The 14,014-nt window shown below is 43.7% G+C and overlaps 1 protein-coding gene across 2 annotated transcripts in view; it reads right to left on the bottom strand.

Annotated features, from left to right (window-relative positions):
* Positions 1-9,148: 9,148 nt before the first annotated feature.
* ALDH7A1 (aldehyde dehydrogenase 7 family member A1) overlaps positions 9,149-14,014 on the bottom strand; it is a 38,686-nt gene continuing 33,820 nt past the window's right edge. For both annotated transcript variants that reach the window (XM_001504486.6, XM_023617783.2), the window contains 2 exons: positions 10,767-10,842; positions 9,149-9,430 (listed from right to left, as the gene is read on the bottom strand). In XM_001504486.6, the coding sequence (XP_001504536.4) occupies positions 9,376-9,430; positions 10,767-10,842 (131 nt within the window). In that variant the 3' untranslated portion in view covers positions 9,149-9,375. The remainder of the gene's footprint in view (positions 9,431-10,766; positions 10,843-14,014) is intronic.

Raw genomic sequence — 14,014 nt, 5'->3', positions numbered from 1 at the left:
AGGAGAAAATGTCTCCTCCTTCCACTCAGGGGACTTTCACAGCTGAAAGCCAAACAATTTGAATCTGAATTCACCAGCTCAAACCAGGTCGAAAACAGAGAACGAGTCAGTTGTACAGCTACTTGGCTGGCTGCAACCAAGATCAAACCAGTTCTAGCCACAGTTCCTGGGTCCTTGTCAAAAGTCCTGGGCTAGGGGGCTGGATCCGTGGCCGAGTGGTTAAGTTTGCGCACTGCGCTGCAGGCGGCCCAGTGTTTCGTTGGTTCAAATCCTGGGCACGGACATGGCACTGCTCATCAAGCCACGCTGAGGCCGCGTCCCACATGCCACAACTAGAAGGACCCACAACGAAGAATATACAACTATGTACCGGGGGGCTTTGGGGGGCAAAAGGAAAAAAATAAAATCTTAAAAAAAAAAAAAAGGCCTGGGCTAGGACTTCCTTACAGGACTCCACGCCCACCAGAGGCAGCCTGGAGACCCCACCACACCTCCAGTAGCCCAGCCCAAGTTGTTTCTGACTCTACCCCTGAGACGTGCCCATCTCCTTCTTCTCCACCTCTCCAGACAGGTGTTTACTCAGAAAGCCCAGGTCCTGGATCTGCCTAACAGGGTCCTAAGCCCCCAGACCCTGTTTGCCGAAGGAATGACCTTTGAATCGGGGGTGATTCCATCAGTCCAGACCTCTGAGCCTCTCAACTAAATCAGTGCCCCTGGATGGCCCAGGCCCAGGCCAGCTCCACCCAGAACACAGGGAGCTCTACTGCCTCTAACAGGAACACCGTCTCTCTATCGTACTCCACGCGGAAAGTCTGCACAGTCAACGTTACCTTTGAATTTTATAAGAGTGTTGGGAAGAGGAGAATGGCAGGCAGATTATGCTCAAGTTACAGAGGAGGACACTGGGTCTTAGAAGAGATGTGACTTTCCCAGTTGGGAAGTGAACCCAGGTCTTCTGACAGCCCTGATGTCATAGAGTAAGAATCCACTGAGCCAGAGCAGAGAAAATGGAGCAGAGGCCATGCTGAAGGAAGCTCACGTCTGGTTCCTGGTCTCACTTCCGTTTCCGCTTCTCTTACCTTTCCCAGGTGCCCATTCTTTCCACTCAGCCTATCGGCCCGCCACTGGGCTTCCTACCCATCTTGACCAACCCGACCTCCAACTGTTTGTCCAAACTTCTCTCTTCCACTTCCCTCTCTTTCCTAACCAACTTTGAAATTTCCCTGATTGGCTGCTTTTGGAAGCTGCTTACTTCTATCTTTTACTAAGGAATGAGTGACGAATAACCATGGAAATGATAGTAGACTCTAAATGAATTCTTAATTGGCAGGTTATCAGATGGCATAAAGAAGTAAAATGGCATGTGACAGAGGATATTCCAGACAGTGGGCGGAGGGGAGTATTTTTAACAAATACTGTTGTGGGAGAGGCTAATTTCCTCCCAACATCCATTCTGTCCTCTCTTAACATAACAGAACACCCAACTTTTGACTGGATACCTGGCTCCTAAGAATAAAGGTTTCTCAACCTCTCATTAGGCTGTATATGCTACGTGACTAAGTTCTGCCAAAGCGATGTGAGTGGAAAGGTGCAACTTCTGGGTCACACCCTTAAACGGAAGGGGGCCCTCCTCTAACTAGACACAGGCTGAAATGTGTGGTGGCTATGAGCCATCTTTCACTACACGGAACAACAACATAGAAGAAGCCTAAGGCCTGGACACCAGGACTCACCAATCCACCCTGGACTATTTACACCTGGACTATTAAATGAGAGAGAGAGACGATCTTGTTGACCCTTTATTCTTTGCAGTCTCTGTTAGAGCAGCTAATATCCTAAATGATACCAGGGCCCTGTCTGGAAGTCTGTAAACTGTTTCACTCTTCTTGGTAGAAACACTGCCCTTAGCCAAGAAGGGGTAGTTTGAGGCAAGCCTAATTCATCAGAGCCTAGAGAATAAAGCCATGGAAAGAAAATGTGTGAAGCTGGGAAAGAATCTGAGCTTGGCCCAGCTGTGGCTAACTGGAGTGCACAGCCTCCACCTAAAGAAACTTACATTTGATTTTTTGGAAAGCTCACTCCCAAACAAAACCCTTAGGCCAATTTTGGCCCATGGGGCATCAGTTTTTTACTTCAGATTTGGTCCAATTCGTTTTACAGATGAGAGAGCTAGGGCACAGAGAGGCCAGATTTCCTCTCTCAGAGCCTTCAGCCCCTTAGAATCAGTACTGTTCCTAGAACACAGGTGTTCCGCCTCCCAGACCTGTGCCACCCCATATCCCCGGCTGAAGCCCCCCAGGCATCTCCAGCTCCCTGGCAGGCGGGCAGGGTGGGGGGAAGTCAGGTACCATTTTGATTCTGCCTCAAAATTCTGCATTTAAGAAAAGGTCAGTTCCTCTTTCTCTGCCTCTCTTCTTTCAGAACAGTTCAGTCCTAAAGTCATTAGATGGGTGAGAATGACGTCCCCATGTCAGGGCAGCTGTGCATGGGGTGCCCGAGTTGGGTGAGGAGGACATCATGTGGGGGACGAGACCAGCACCCTCAGAACCAGAATAAGATGAGGAAGGCATCCTCAGGAGGATGGGAGCTTGGTTATACCAACAAGAGAAAGCATGACAGGTAACAGGAGGCAGCTTTCTTACTGTCAGAGATAGTTGTAAATACTGAAAGGGAAAAACTAAAATGAACCCTGTGATGTTGGGTTGGACATCAAGTTTTGATGTGAACTCATGGTTATCAATATAAATGGATTTAGAAATATATATGTACTTGTGTGTACATGTGCTTCCCAGCTCCGTCCACTGTGAGGACCTGGGAGCAGTGACATCTTCATGTCAACAGACATACCTATGCCAGATCCGGGCTTCGAATTATGATTCTCCTTGGAGAAATGACTGATTTCTGGGCTGCAGGGGGGAAAGCACAGGAAGAACCTGGGACATCTTGTTCTGAAAAACAAGGAAGTGCTCAAAGAAGAATGGGGACAGATCAAAAGAACACAGAAGCCAGCTTAAAGGGAATACTGCTGGGCAACAGGGACATCAACATGTATTCTGAGCATCGGAATAAGTAATGTAATAAATAGATTATAACACTGGATAAAATAGGAAAACATAAGGTACAAATATAAATAAGTGAATGAATGGAAAGTTTGATGGAGGACAGGACACATAGGTAGTTTCAAAGTGCTTCCCCACAAAAACATTAATTTACAAAGGGGAAAAGAAATACTTCACCCTGGAGAAAGCTGAGACACCACACTAATCAAGAGATCAAGGTCACCATCATCAGTAATGAACGAATCCCAATCACACACCACCTCTAGCAGGCAGCGAGGGGAACACAGCATCTCTTGCCACTGCACTGCGAAAATGTACAACCTGAACCTAATCATGAGGAATCACCACGTGGACGGACATTCTACCAAATAAGTGACCTGTAATTTCCAAAGTATCAAGGTTATAAAAGTCAGGAGAAAACTAAAGGAAACTAAGCAGATACGACACAGCTGCTTTGCCTATAAAGGACATTACTGGCACAAGTGACAAAAGCTGAATAGGATCAAAGAATTAGAATGTTAACATACGAAAATTTTCTGATTTTGGTCGTAGTATTGAAATTACATAGGAAAATGTCCTTATTTGTGGGACACATACTCTAAAGTATTTGGAGTTGATGTGGCGTCAGTTTAAGGGAAAAAAGTTTTTGCACTGTACATCCAATTTTTAAGTTTGTGATTATGTCAAAATAAAAACAAAAATAAAGAATATTACAAAAGAAAAAAGGAAAGGTCAGCAATTAGAGAGGCGGGCAGGGGAGGAGGGCGTTGTAAGAGCTGTACAATTTCTGGGGGTGCAATTCACATTACCAGAGCACTAACTCTGCAGCCAGACTGCTTGCATTCAAATTTCAGCCCCACTGTTTACCAGCTGTGTGACTTGGGGAAAGTTACTTAACCTCTCTGTTCCTCCGTTTCCTCATTAACAAGGATCATAATATTACCTACTTGGAGAGTTATGAGAATTAAATGGCTTTAGATTTGTTAAGTGCTTTGAAAAGTGCCTGGAACATATTACCATGTAAGTGTAAGTAAAAGAAACAAAATGTCCCCTGCAGTTGTTCAAAATGGAGCAACCTCACACATGCTCACGGCGGGGAAGGGGGAGTGGATGGAAAATAGACAATTACGTTTCTTAATTTAAGAGAAAAGACACTACTCTGCAATTACAGCCAAACATAGTCTTCTCGCTGACGTTTTGGGGCTTGTTTTAGCCAAGAGTAATCAACGGAGGCTCAGGCGATCCGTGTCGTTACGGGACGGGAGGGAGGGAAGGCGGGTTACCGACGGTGCCGGAATGAAAAGCAGCTCATAAAACGGGGGCACTGAGCTGAGCACATCTGTCTGCTGAACGCAGTGCCTTTTCCATGGATACCAACGTCAACACGACTCACTTCCCAGCCAAATGGAGGCGTCTGCTCTGACCAACACTGCCACCTGCAGGTCAACGCCGTAAAGACAATTTGATCGTATCTGAACCCCGGCCAGATTTCTAGACCATGGCATCGCCACACTGACCAGACCTTCAACCAGCAAACAGCAAACGTTGAGCAGTTATTGGATCCATGTTTGTGTTTTCAAACCTACTCTACCTTGGAAAGTACATGGCCTCTGCAATAATTATGCAGAAGGAGGGAGAAATCCAATTTACAGTAAAGTCATAAAATATATAGGAATAAACTTAAAATTCTGCTAATCATAAATATTTGAACAAATCAGCATGCATACCATATACCTAGATTTTAAAAACCTGAGTGCTATAAATTGGTTCTTTCCTAATTTATTTATAAATCTAATGTGATTCCAATAAAAATCTTAAGGAAATTTCCTTTTCCAAAACCTGAAAAACTTCTACATTTAAGGAAGATAAAAAAAAAACCCAAAACTGCAAAATATGGGAAACATCCTAATAACCACAGCCAACACTCATGAACCCTTACCACGTGCCAGGCCCTGCATTACTTCTGTAACTTTTCTCTTTAATCTTTACAATTGTGTGGGCTGCGTATTATTACCATCCCACAGAGTGGAAGTGTATTGTTAGCTGATGAGCATCTGTGTTTCTTTCCTAATGTCGCTCCAATTTCCCTGGGGGAATTGCATTCCCTTGATTTCAGCATTGACTATTGATCCAGCTGTCCTGCTCTCCCCAAGGGGCAGGCAAATTACCTCACAGGCATGTGATCCCTGCCTGCAGCTTCAAAACTTTAATTTCGAGTAAAGAAGTAAAAAGCCTAAAAATAGTTGAAGTTCACTCATTCTGGCAGTAGTGTGCTGACGAGGCAGTTGATTATTACCTTCTCTCTAGCTGGACCCCTGGAGGGAAGGAATCAAGGAGGGAAGGTGAGGAACCAGGAAGCATCAAGAGAACGCCATTTCCAACAGCAGCCTCAAGGGCAAGGGAGTGGCGTGCCCAGAATCCCACGCAGCCAGAGCAGAGGGGCCACAGGGTCTTTGGTCATAGGAAAAGGAATGAAACCACTGGTAGTAACTACCAAGGGCTGGCAAGGAGGGACTGGGGAAATTAGTACCCTGACCTCTCTGCTTCAATTTTCTACCCCTGGACAAACACAATCAAAAGCCGGAAGACGAAACGCCCAGAGTCAGCCCCGAAGGATACGCTGCAGGAGACAATGTCAGAGAATGGACCTGCTGCACAAACGGAGTCTGACCAACATGCTTTCCAGTTGTTGCTAAAGGCAGAGCTGGTTCAGCTTGTGACAAAGCAGCCAAACTGACACAGCCCCCGTTACAGATAAGAAAATGAAGTTCAAAGAGGGTGAACAAGGGATCAAACCAGGAGTAAGACAAGGGGGGTGTCGGGGACCATAGGCACTGAAGTGCACCTGCCCCTGTCTGGAAATAGCGAAACTGAAAACATTTTAAAACATTCCAAACCAGCTGCCCCAGTGGCAATCTAGTTAGACTGGAGACAACAGGAGAAAGGTCTGGAGGCTCCAGGGATGAGCAGAAGAGCTACGACAATGACCCCTGCTGGTCCCTTCAGCATTGCCACGGACAGAGATGCCACTGAGAATGTTCTGTGGTTGCAGAGCAAGAGAGGGAGGAGGCTGAAGCGGAGGGAGAGGAGTGAAAGAATAGCAACTCAATTTCCTTCCAGAACCCTGCCTCGTCTCCATCATGTGGTGCCATCATCAGGAGAGCCTGCCTCCCAGAATGGAAGCCAGAAGACCAAGGCTTCCATCCCCTTCCTATGGAACCACGAGAGCCAGATCCCAGGCTCAGCTGACTGGATGCTCTCTCCAGGTACTGGAGAAGTACAGCAAGAGCCTAAGAAACTTAGGGTTCACGGCAGTGGCACAAGTCGGCATGCTAACCACAGCTCCTCATGTCCACAATGGGGGCTGGGAATGGCAAAGTAGCTACAACACAGGATGCAGGCAGTAGGTGCAGGACAGTCACGAGGGGCTCAGCAATACAGGACTCCTGGCACCTTAAAATACACGGCCAGTGACAACACATACAAATGTACATTTTAACTTTCATGGTTAATACTAATAACATACTTTTCTGTGGGGTTTTTTTGGTGAGGAAGATTGGCCCTGCGCTAACATCTATTGCCAATCTTCCTTTTTGCTGGAGGAAGATTGTCACCAAGCTAACATCCATGCCAATCGTCCTCTAGGTTGTATGTGGGAAGCCACCTCAGCATGGCTTGACGAGTGGTGTGTAGGTCAGTGCCCAGGATCCGAACTCACAAACCCTGGGCTGCTGAAGCAGAGCACACAAACTTAACCACTACACCATTGGGCTGGCCCCTAATAACATACTTTTATTTGTCAAATCAGTAAAAAAAGAACAGAATACCAATTTAAAGGCAAAATTTTTATTAAATGTTATGACAAAAAAAGGTTACAATTTTGTTGTTGCTAGAAATTATAGAAAAATTATGAATTAGTTTCAAAAAAAAGCTTTCAGACTCAGTTTTACGCAACTCTATACCTAATATTAGAGCTGCTGGTCACCCCTCTAACCAGCATACTAGAAACTATTATTCCAAATTGGCCACAACGTCATGGCTTTAGCAGACAGACAATAGGGAGATGGAGAGCCTCCTTAAATATCTAATTGGAGAGAAAATATAAATGTAATAATTTTAAAATTAAACACTGATACAGCCTGTATTTTTGAACATTTGTTTCAAAATAATATGCTGGAAAAAAACAGGATATAAGAAAATATTTCAATCAAAAAACAATCTTGCACAATTTCACAAAATGGAAATGGCCTATTATTACATGACTCCTAAAAATGTTTTAAACTGTGCTTTACTTTCCTCAGACAGTATTATAGTCACTAAATAAGACTGTGACCTAAAAAGAAAAACCATAGCAAGACTTTTAAAGTTAATGCCCAAATTGCATGATTCTCTTAAGCAACCACCTATTTTAAAAAGTATATGTATCTCAAATACAATCTAATCTAGTCTATTTTGAACTTTCAAATAGGGAGCAAATTTTGGCTTTTGGTAGGATCGTTTCATGAGATACTTAGAGGGCCTCTAGGTCAATAATGGGGAGCAGACAAGTGTGCACGTGTGTGCTGGGGAGGGGGGTGGAGGAGAGGAGGCTGGAAATGCAGGACTCCAAGCATCTGATTCTTCAACATCATGGTCATTTCTGCTGCCTTTAATTTTTATCAGAATTATACATTCTCTTGATTTAGAGAGTCCAATCTCTCAAAGCTTGTTATGAAAAAGAGCAATCCCTCCTGTCCCCGTGCCCACCAATCTGCCTTCCCTTGAGGCGATGCTTTTTCAGAATTTACCTCCCCATCTTCACAAGCCTCTGTTCCTATTTCTTGCTTTTGTGATTTCAGCATTCCTGATTTTCCGCTACAGACCGTGAAGAGCAATCTGCCTTCTGACCTACCCGCCCCTTCTTTCTGCCAACATGCTCTCAAATAGGCACATTGTCGGTATTTGCCTTGATTTATATTCAGGGTTGACAACGGCATACTTAGGTGGGCGGTGGAGCTATCGGGAATGCCTTTCCTTCCCTGATAAATTTACAATCGCTTAGTTTTCTCATTTGCTTATTTCTGTGTCCTAAGTCAATCCCATACTCTTTGCCAGTCGTCCAATCTCTCCACACATCCTAGTGCATCAGGTCATCTACAAATGTCACCTTCTTCAAAAGGCTTCTGCCCGGGGCCCAGCTGGCAGGAGTCAAGGGAGTGGCGGCTGCTACCCAGTGTGGGAGTGCAGACTGCCAGGAAGACAAGAGAACTGCAGGAGCCAGTGTGGGCTCCACAGAAGCCCCAGGCAGAACTACTTCCTAAAGCTCCTGCATAGCTTCTCAAGAGAAGGAGGCAGAGTCTCAGCAAAGACAGTGCACTTTCCCCAGTTCACCGCTAATACACGCGGCCACACACATACTGGCTATTCCCCACAAACAAATCCAAGGGCAACTGCAGAAGCCTAACAGCTAAAGAAAATGGTAAAACCCACAACTAGAAGGACCTGCAACTAAGATATACAACTGTGTACGGGGGGGTTTGGGGAGTTAAAGCAGGAAAAAAAAAAAAAAGATTGGCAACAGTTGTCAGCCCAGGTGCCAATCTTTAAAAAAAAAAAAAGAAAGAAAAGAAAAGAAAATGGTCTAAGGTTGCCTAAGAAATCCAGATGTGCTTTCAACAGAATTATGCGCAGGCGCACTTGGCATCCTTGGCAGGTGCAGGCTCTGGGGCAGGAGCGAAACATATGTCCACCCAGCAAATCTCTTCCATGGTGACAAAAGCCATCATGAGTAAGAGAAGGTGTAATGGTGATGAATACCCTTAGTTATCTTAAACAGAGCGAGTCACTCCACACGGATGTCGTGCTCCGGTCCTCTACACGTAAGGGGTACAACTCCCTTGCAATCACACCCTTTCCGATACACGCTAGAGGAGGGTCACGGGAATGAATACTCGCTGCAGAATTCTGGACTTCCTCAGGAGGTGATCCTGCATCTACTGTCTTCTCCATTCTGTTCTGTGTTTTGCAAAATCCTACTATGGCATGTACTATTTTTTCTAAATTATAATCATCATCATAAACTTTTAAAAAATCAAGAACTACAAATGACATAAAAGTCCATCTAATCTTTTACTAAATATGGCTATGTTGTGACAATTTTAGTTTTAAAAAAAAAAATGAGTCTCTTGATTTAATCAGGGCCTCGGGAGCTAAAGGATTAGCCACTGTCATATTCAAAATGATGCATTTATTGAGGGCAAATCTTAACTGTGTCTTCTTCAGAAGCACGAGCTGCAAGAACGGCTAAAAGATTGAAGTCATCAGTTTACTGTCACCTTTACTGAAACTTGATTCCTTGAGCCAGAGGAAGGTCCTTACTGTAGTTGATGGTACTGGGGGAAAAAACGAACAAGTTATATGAATGATAGTACATATATAATATAGAATATACTTATGCCATTAATGAAAAAACATCTAGCACCAGGGTGAAATGTCCAAGTTACAAGCTGGTGAAGAAAAAAATTAGGATACAAAACAATGTTAAGATAGATTCAGTTTTATAAAATAAAGAAAAAAGAGGAGAAAAACACAAAAGTCTAGAAAGGTGCCTATCATACACGCTATTTAGTTTTCAGGGCACAAGAATATGGGGATTGTGACTTTCTTCTTTATCTCTCTCAGTAACTTGCATTGAATTAGCAGGAAAAACATAGATGTTCTCATTCTGAAGGGAATAAATAATAAATAAATAAAATAGGAAACTATAATAATTCAGAAAATAAAAGCTTCCCTGTTAACTAATCACCTGGTTTTTCTCCTGAGAGGAATGGTACCCCCATTAAATCAGTTCCAAAAAGGCTGTAGCTCAACGTTTGCCATTCTGGATCTCAGGTGCACAAGAAAAGTTAAAAGGAACACGACTGACTTCAAAGAATGGGAATCAGGTAGAGTGTGCGTGTGTGAGACTTAACCAGCCACAGCCAAAGGCACCTCAGGAATTCCTGACAGACTAAGTCACTGAGGCGCTAAGGAGCCAAGGTTGGGGCGCCCAGGCGAGGTCACAGAGCTAGTGAGAGGCAGTAAATGGGACCAAGATGAGTGTCCTTGGTGCCTCACCCCGTGCCTTCCACAACGTAACACCACATGGGCCTGACCCCACATACTCTGCTTTATTGCACTTGGAAGAAGCTATTTCTACCCAAGGGGGAGGAAAACAGAACACAAGTAAAAGAAATAACTCCTAGTCAAAAGCCCCCAGAAGCAGGCTCCTTCGCCAGCTGCCTACGGGCTGGGCGAACAAGCTAATCCACTTTTCAAGGGTCATGCTCTCTATTCCGAGAGCTGGCGTCCCCCAGCTTGCCAGCCAGGCCCACAGCCCCCACCCACCTCCATCTCCCACTGCTTTTACAATCTGCAAGGGTGGAAACTGCACTCAGGGAGAGCTAAACAGACAGCTTCTGCTGCTGGTTGACCCCGTGTCTGGCTCCTACGCTCTCTCTAGATAGAAACCACCAAGGAGACAGTTTCACAGTCGGGGGTTGGGCACCAGCTGAAGCTGGAGAAGAGTAGAAAGATAACGGTACAAAATGGATGCTCCTGGAGGAGGGGAGAGCTGTGGGAGGTTAGACAAATGAACTCAAGTGAAACTGCACGAAGAGCAGAAAGGAGAAGTAAAAGCACATTCCAGTCTCTTGAAGCCCAAACCCGTCTCCCCACAGCCTTCCTCACCAAGTAGATCTTCGCATGTATTGCTTCCAGGCATCGCTACCGGACTCCCTGCCACCACCAGTGTGCTTTTCTCCTCCTAGAGAAACACAAAAACAGGTCCCAGTCTCTCTCTGTGCGGACGCCCCCTCAGTCGCACTGAGATGAGGAGACCACAAGGAGACCAGAGCTACCCGACCAGTGACTTCACATGAAGCCCAGACTGTCTCCTCTGCAAACACGTCAATACAAGACAGACCAAAACAAACAGGCAAACAGAACCAAGAGGGAAATAAAATAAAAGGAATTAAGAGAAACAACTGCCTTGGGAAGCAGCAAAAAAACCTTTAAAAAAACTTTACCATTAGACCAAGGTGTTGAGTGGAAACCTCTTGAAGGTGGAAATATAATTTTATTTTCTCATTTATGCTTATCTATACATAATTTTGTACAACATAATCTGCTTTTATAATAAAATATTTTTAAAAGTTATACTGATATCCTTAGATTACAAGAAGATAATGATTCCATAAAACAAGAAAAGGATACTATTTAAAAGTATGCCATCAAAGCATAAGAAAATAAGTTCTTGGTGTTGGGTTATTTTGGTTGTTTTTTTGGTGAGGAAGATTGGCCCTGAGCTAACATCCATTGCCAATCCTCCTCTTTTTGCTTGAGGTGGATCGTTGCTGAGCTAATTTCTGTGCCAATCTTCCTCTATTTTGTATATGGGATGCTGCCCAGCGTGGCTTGGTGAGTGGTGTGCATGTCCACGCTCGGGATCTGAAACTGTGAACCCCGGCCTGCTGAAGTGGGGCACGTGAACTTAACCGCTACATCACCGGGCCTGCACCTAGTGTCGTTTTAAAAACAGCAGAGGAGAAAAAACTTAATAGAAGGATTAGAAGAAAAAATTGAGGAAATCTCCCATATGAAAAGCAAAAAAGAATAAAGAGATGGAATACAGGAGGGAAAAGATAAAATTAGACAATCAATTCTTCAAGAGATAACATTCAAATAATAGAGCTCTAGAACTTAAAATAGACAGGAAAAAGTTGTCGAAGAAATACTATGAAAATAAAAGAAAACTAGCAAAAACTTCTTAGAACTGAAAATTATGAGCCCCAATATTCTAAGGCCAATCACTGGCTCACTGACTGTCCAACAGAAATTTTTACAAAGATCTACACTGGGGCGTATTGCTGTGAAATTTCAGAATATCAGACAGAAATGGCAAACCTAAAAGATTTTGAAATAGGGAAAAAAGAAATCAGAAATCAAAGTAGATTGGGCTTTTCAACTGCAATACTGGAAATGAGATGACAAATGAGTAATATATTTAAAATTCTGAGGAAAAAATTACCACAAATTGTGCAGAAATAGCATAAAAGGCATTGCAGGTCTGCTTGCAGTGTTGCTGGCATCTGGGAACTTGGCTGGAAAACAGGTCCCTACGCTGATATAAAACTTTCCCCAAATGACAAGGGCATCACACTGGGCTTAAACTGTTTTTGTACAAACAGTGTGGTCTATAAACCCCTGCTTTCCTTCTGGAGTTTGGAATTTTGGTGTGTGCTTGGCAGTAGGCGCCTATATGACCAGCCCCCAATGAAAGCCTTGGGCGCCGAGTCTCTCGTGAGCTCTCCTGGTAGACAACATTTCACGTGTCTTGTCACAATCCATTGCTGGTAGAATTAAGCACATCTTATGTGACTCCACCGGGAGAAGACTCTCAGGAGCTTGTACCTGGTTTCCTCTTCACCTCATCCCATGCAATAATGTCATATCATGCACAGGGAAAAAGAGGCAGGGTTTAAGAAGATTAATCTATCATAACAGAGGGTCAGTCCATAACGTCTAAAGTTGTGAAAGAGAGGAGTGAAAGCACACCACTTAGAAAAGCTGAAGTTCGTTCAAAGGTAAATTTACTTTTTTTCTTTTAGTAAGTATCTCAAAGTAGTTGCCTATGGGACAGAAGGAGGAAGAGAAAAGTGTGGGCAGAACAGCTTTTTCCATTTTAAGACTTTTAAAAAACTTTAAAAATTGATAGTGAAAGCTCAAATGAAGAAGAGTCAACTGGAGAGAGAAGGCACGGGCTGGAAACGGGGATTAAAGGCCCAGAGAAGGGGCACGCAGACACATATTCAGGCCACTAAATAGTGGAGGGCAGGGGTGAAGGGCTGAAATGAAAATGGGAACCTTTGTCCAAATTCTGCACATTAAATAATAATTATGTGTTTGGTCAAAAATAGACAAAAGAATGCCACTAATTATTTAAACTTTTACAGGTATTAACGCATGTTTGTTTTGCTTCTACATATATTTAAAAAAAATCCAAGGCAATCTGTTTTTACTATACTTTGTATCATTTTTAATAAGTAAACTTAATATATGATTGGTGGGAGGGTTTTTTTTTTTTTTAACTATTAGGATTAATAAGTTTAAGCACTAAGAACTCAACGCTTATTAAGAGAAAATAGGGGCAGGTCCCAGTGAAAAGAAATAACTTGGTATTTTATCTAAGATAAAAAATAACGTTTAACATTTACTATGCCCACTTTGCAAATAAACACCAGAGTTTTTTGTGTAAAATTTTCTGGCTCTAAAGCAGGGGTTCTTACTCTTTTTTGGGTTAGGATCCTTTCCCCACAAAACAGATGCCACCATTTCAGGGCTCCACATATCTCGAGTTAAGGGCCCCTACCCTAACGTGATGCTGCATCTCAGAATAAAACGCAGGACCTTGGACAATAAGTCCAAATATGGAACATAAGCTCTCTCAAGCATGTTAGACCAGATAAGATTATTATTTCAGTTTCTTGGTCAAAGTTTTTTAAAAGCTACTATTGCTTTTGCTTTGCCACCTGCTATGGACTGAGTTGTGTCCCCTCTCAAAATTTATTTGTTGAAGCCCTAATCTCCAATACCTTAGAATGTGGCTGTACGTGGCAACAGGGCTTTTAAGGAGGTAAAGCTAAATGAAGTCATAAGGATGGAGCCCTAAACCAACAGGCCCAGTATCCTTCTAAGAAGACGGAGGGACACCAGGGATGCGTGTGCACAGAGACAAAGCCTCGTGAGGACAGCAGAAGAAGGTGGGTGTCTGTAAGCCAGGAAGAGAGGCCTCGGGAGAAACCAAACCTAAAAACACCTTGACTTCCGACTCCCAGCCTCCAGAACTGTGAGAAACCAACTTCTGCTGTTTAAGTCGCCTAGTCTGTGGAATTTTGCTATGGCAGCTCCAGCGAACGAATACACTGCCCAACACGGAA

This window comes from Equus caballus, chromosome 14, assembly GCF_041296265.1.
Source record: "Equus caballus isolate H_3958 breed thoroughbred chromosome 14, TB-T2T, whole genome shotgun sequence".
Taxonomy (NCBI): Eukaryota; Metazoa; Chordata; class Mammalia; order Perissodactyla; family Equidae; genus Equus; species Equus caballus.
This window is presented reverse-complemented; position numbering and strand designations above follow the sequence as displayed.